This window comes from Borostomias antarcticus (assembly GCF_949987555.1).
Source record: "Borostomias antarcticus genome assembly, chromosome: 30".
In the NCBI taxonomy this organism is placed as follows: domain Eukaryota; kingdom Metazoa; phylum Chordata; class Actinopteri; order Stomiiformes; family Stomiidae; genus Borostomias; species Borostomias antarcticus.
The window spans coordinates 6,705,767-6,708,266 of record NC_140263.1 but is presented as its reverse complement, the minus strand read 5'-3'; the positions used below and the strand labels follow the sequence as shown (position 1 = coordinate 6,708,266).

Here is a 2,500-nt window from a genome sequence, read left to right as displayed (position 1 = left end):
CCAGGGATCAGTTTGGGATTAGGCCTCTCAGATGGAACTGTGAAAGCGGCTATTTTCTTCCAACAAAAAGTAATTGGATTAGGATTAAGTGAAGTCAGAAATGCTTAGATTCATAATAAAAATGTTTTTTTAAGCCTTCTGATTCCCTCTCCTTTAAAGCGGTCAGATAAATTGTGTGTCCTCATAAACGATTAATCCAAATAATGTGAACTTAAACAAGCGTGACGGTCGACCCTTTAATGACTTGTGTGTGTGAATGGGAAGGCTGAAGACGGGAAGCATCGCGGCGCCGCAGTGCTCGCTGGCGGTGGTCAGACCCCCCCCCCCCCACCTTGATGGCGAGGTCACAGTGCTCGCTGGCGGTGGTCAGACCCCCCCCCCTCACCTTGATGGCGAGGTCACAGTGCTCGCTGGCGGTGGTCAGACCCCCCCCCCCCCACCTTGATGGCGAGGTCGCAGTACTCGCTGGCGGTGGTCAGACCCCCCCCCCCCCCCCCCCTCACCTTGATGGCGAGGTCACAGTGCTCGCTGGCGGTGGTCAGACCCCCACCCACCCCTCACCTTGATGGCGGTGGTCAGACCCCCCCCCCCTCACCTTGATGGCGAGGTCGCAGTGCTCGCTGGCGGTGGTCAGACCCCCCCCCCCCTCCCCCCCCTCACCTTGATGGCGAGGTCGCAGTGCTCGCTGGCGGTGGTCAGACCCCCCCCCCCCACCTTGATGGCGAGGTCACAGTGCTCGCTGGCGGTGGTCAGACCCCCCCCCCTCACCTTGATGGCGAGGTCACAGTGCTCGCTGGCGGTGGTCAGACCCCCCCCCCCCCACCTTGATGGCGAGGTCGCAGTACTCGCTGGCGGTGGTCAGACCCCCCCCCCCCCCCCCCCTCACCTTGATGGCGAGGTCACAGTGCTCGCTGGCGGTGGTCAGACCCCCACCCACCCCTCACCTTGATGGCGGTGGTCAGACCCCCCCCCCCCTCACCTTGATGGCGAGGTCGCAGTGCTCGCTGGCGGTGGTCAGACCCCCCCCCCCCTCCCCCCCCTCACCTTGATGGCGAGGTCGCAGTGCTCGCTGGCGGTGGTCAGACCCCCCCCCCCCACCTTGATGGCGAGGTCACAGTACTCGCTGGCGGTGGTCAGACCCCCCCCCCCCCTCACCTTGATGGCGAGGTCACAGTGCTCGCTGGCGGTGGTCAGACCCCCCCCCCCCCCTCACCTTGATGGCGAGGTCACAGTGCTCGCTGGCGGTGGTCAGACCCCCCCCCCCCCACCTTGATGGCGAGGTCGCAGTGCTCGCTGGCGGTGGTCAGACCCCCCCCCCCCCCCTCACCTTGATGGCGAGGTCACAGTGCTCGCTGGCGGTGGTCAGACCCCCCCCCCCCCCCCCCACCTTGATGGCGAGGTCACAGTGCTCGCTGGCGGTGGTCAGACCCCCCCCCCCTCACCTTGATGGCGAGGTCACAGTGCTCGCTGGCGGTGGTCAGACCCCCCCCCCCCCCCCACCTTGATGGCGAGGTCACAGTGCTCGCTGGCGGTGGTCAGACCCCCCCCCCCCCCCCCCTCACCTTGATGGCGAGGTCACAGTGCTCGCTGGTGGTGGTCAGACCCCCCCCCCCTCACCTTGATGGCGAGGTCGCAGTGCTCGCTGGCGGTGGTCAGCTGCTCGATGTGGCGGTCCACCTCGGCCACCGACAGGCCGCAGGCGCTCTTCTTCCTGCCGCAGAGCACGCTCTCCAGACCCGTCAGCACGCGCTGCAGCTCCGAGGTCAGGTCGCTGCACGTGTCTGGGGGGGCAGAGGGTACACAGGCTGCACTGAGATCAGCTGGACTGAGATCAGATGGACTGTAGGGGGAGAGGGGAGGGTCGTGGTTGGACAGGCTGGACTGAGATCAACTTTAGGGATGTCAGTATAGGGGGGTAGGGTACGGTAGAGGTTGGACAGGCTGGACTGAGATCAGCTTTAGGGATGTCAGTATAGGGGGGTAGGGTACGGTAGAGGTTAGACAGACTGGATTGAGATCAGACGTTGGAGAGGCAGGTCAGTAATGTAGGGGGATGTGATGAGGGATGAGGGCAGATCAGTAGTAGATGTGTAGTAGATGTCTTTAGGTGTGTGTGTGTGTCTAGTAGATGTGTGTAGGTGTGTGTGTGTGTGTCTAGTAGATGTCTATAGGTGTGTGTGTGTTCATTCTCTCCAACAGTGCCAGGAATTTACTCAAATTACCATATTAATGAAAATCACCTCAGAAAACTCTTCTTCAGGAGCATCTGTCTTCATATTGCTGCTTCCCCCAAAATAATGATTATGAGTGTTCACCATCACTGTACCAGAGTAAACAATACCCCGGGTGTATTTTCTAGTAATGTTCACACATCAACAACAGGTCTCCCCAGTTGTTGCCTTCCCTAATCTTAGAGGGATACAGGTTCTGACAAAAATGCAAATGTAATTAGTGCAACGCCAGCAAACGGGATCTGAGATGACAGAGAGTTCAAATCCTG

The 2,500-nt window shown here is 60.5% G+C and overlaps 1 protein-coding gene across 1 annotated transcript in view; it reads right to left on the bottom strand.

Moving 5' to 3' along the window:
- Nucleotides 1-2,500, bottom strand: part of mcc (MCC regulator of WNT signaling pathway) — a gene marked incomplete at its 5' end in the record, with an annotated part of 62,358 nt that overhangs the window by 50,574 nt on the left and 9,284 nt on the right. Inside the window, one exon of the mRNA XM_084460193.1 lies at nucleotides 1,618-1,781. Within this exon, the coding sequence (XP_084316319.1) occupies nucleotides 1,618-1,781 (164 nt within the window). The remainder of the gene's footprint in view (nucleotides 1-1,617; nucleotides 1,782-2,500) is intronic.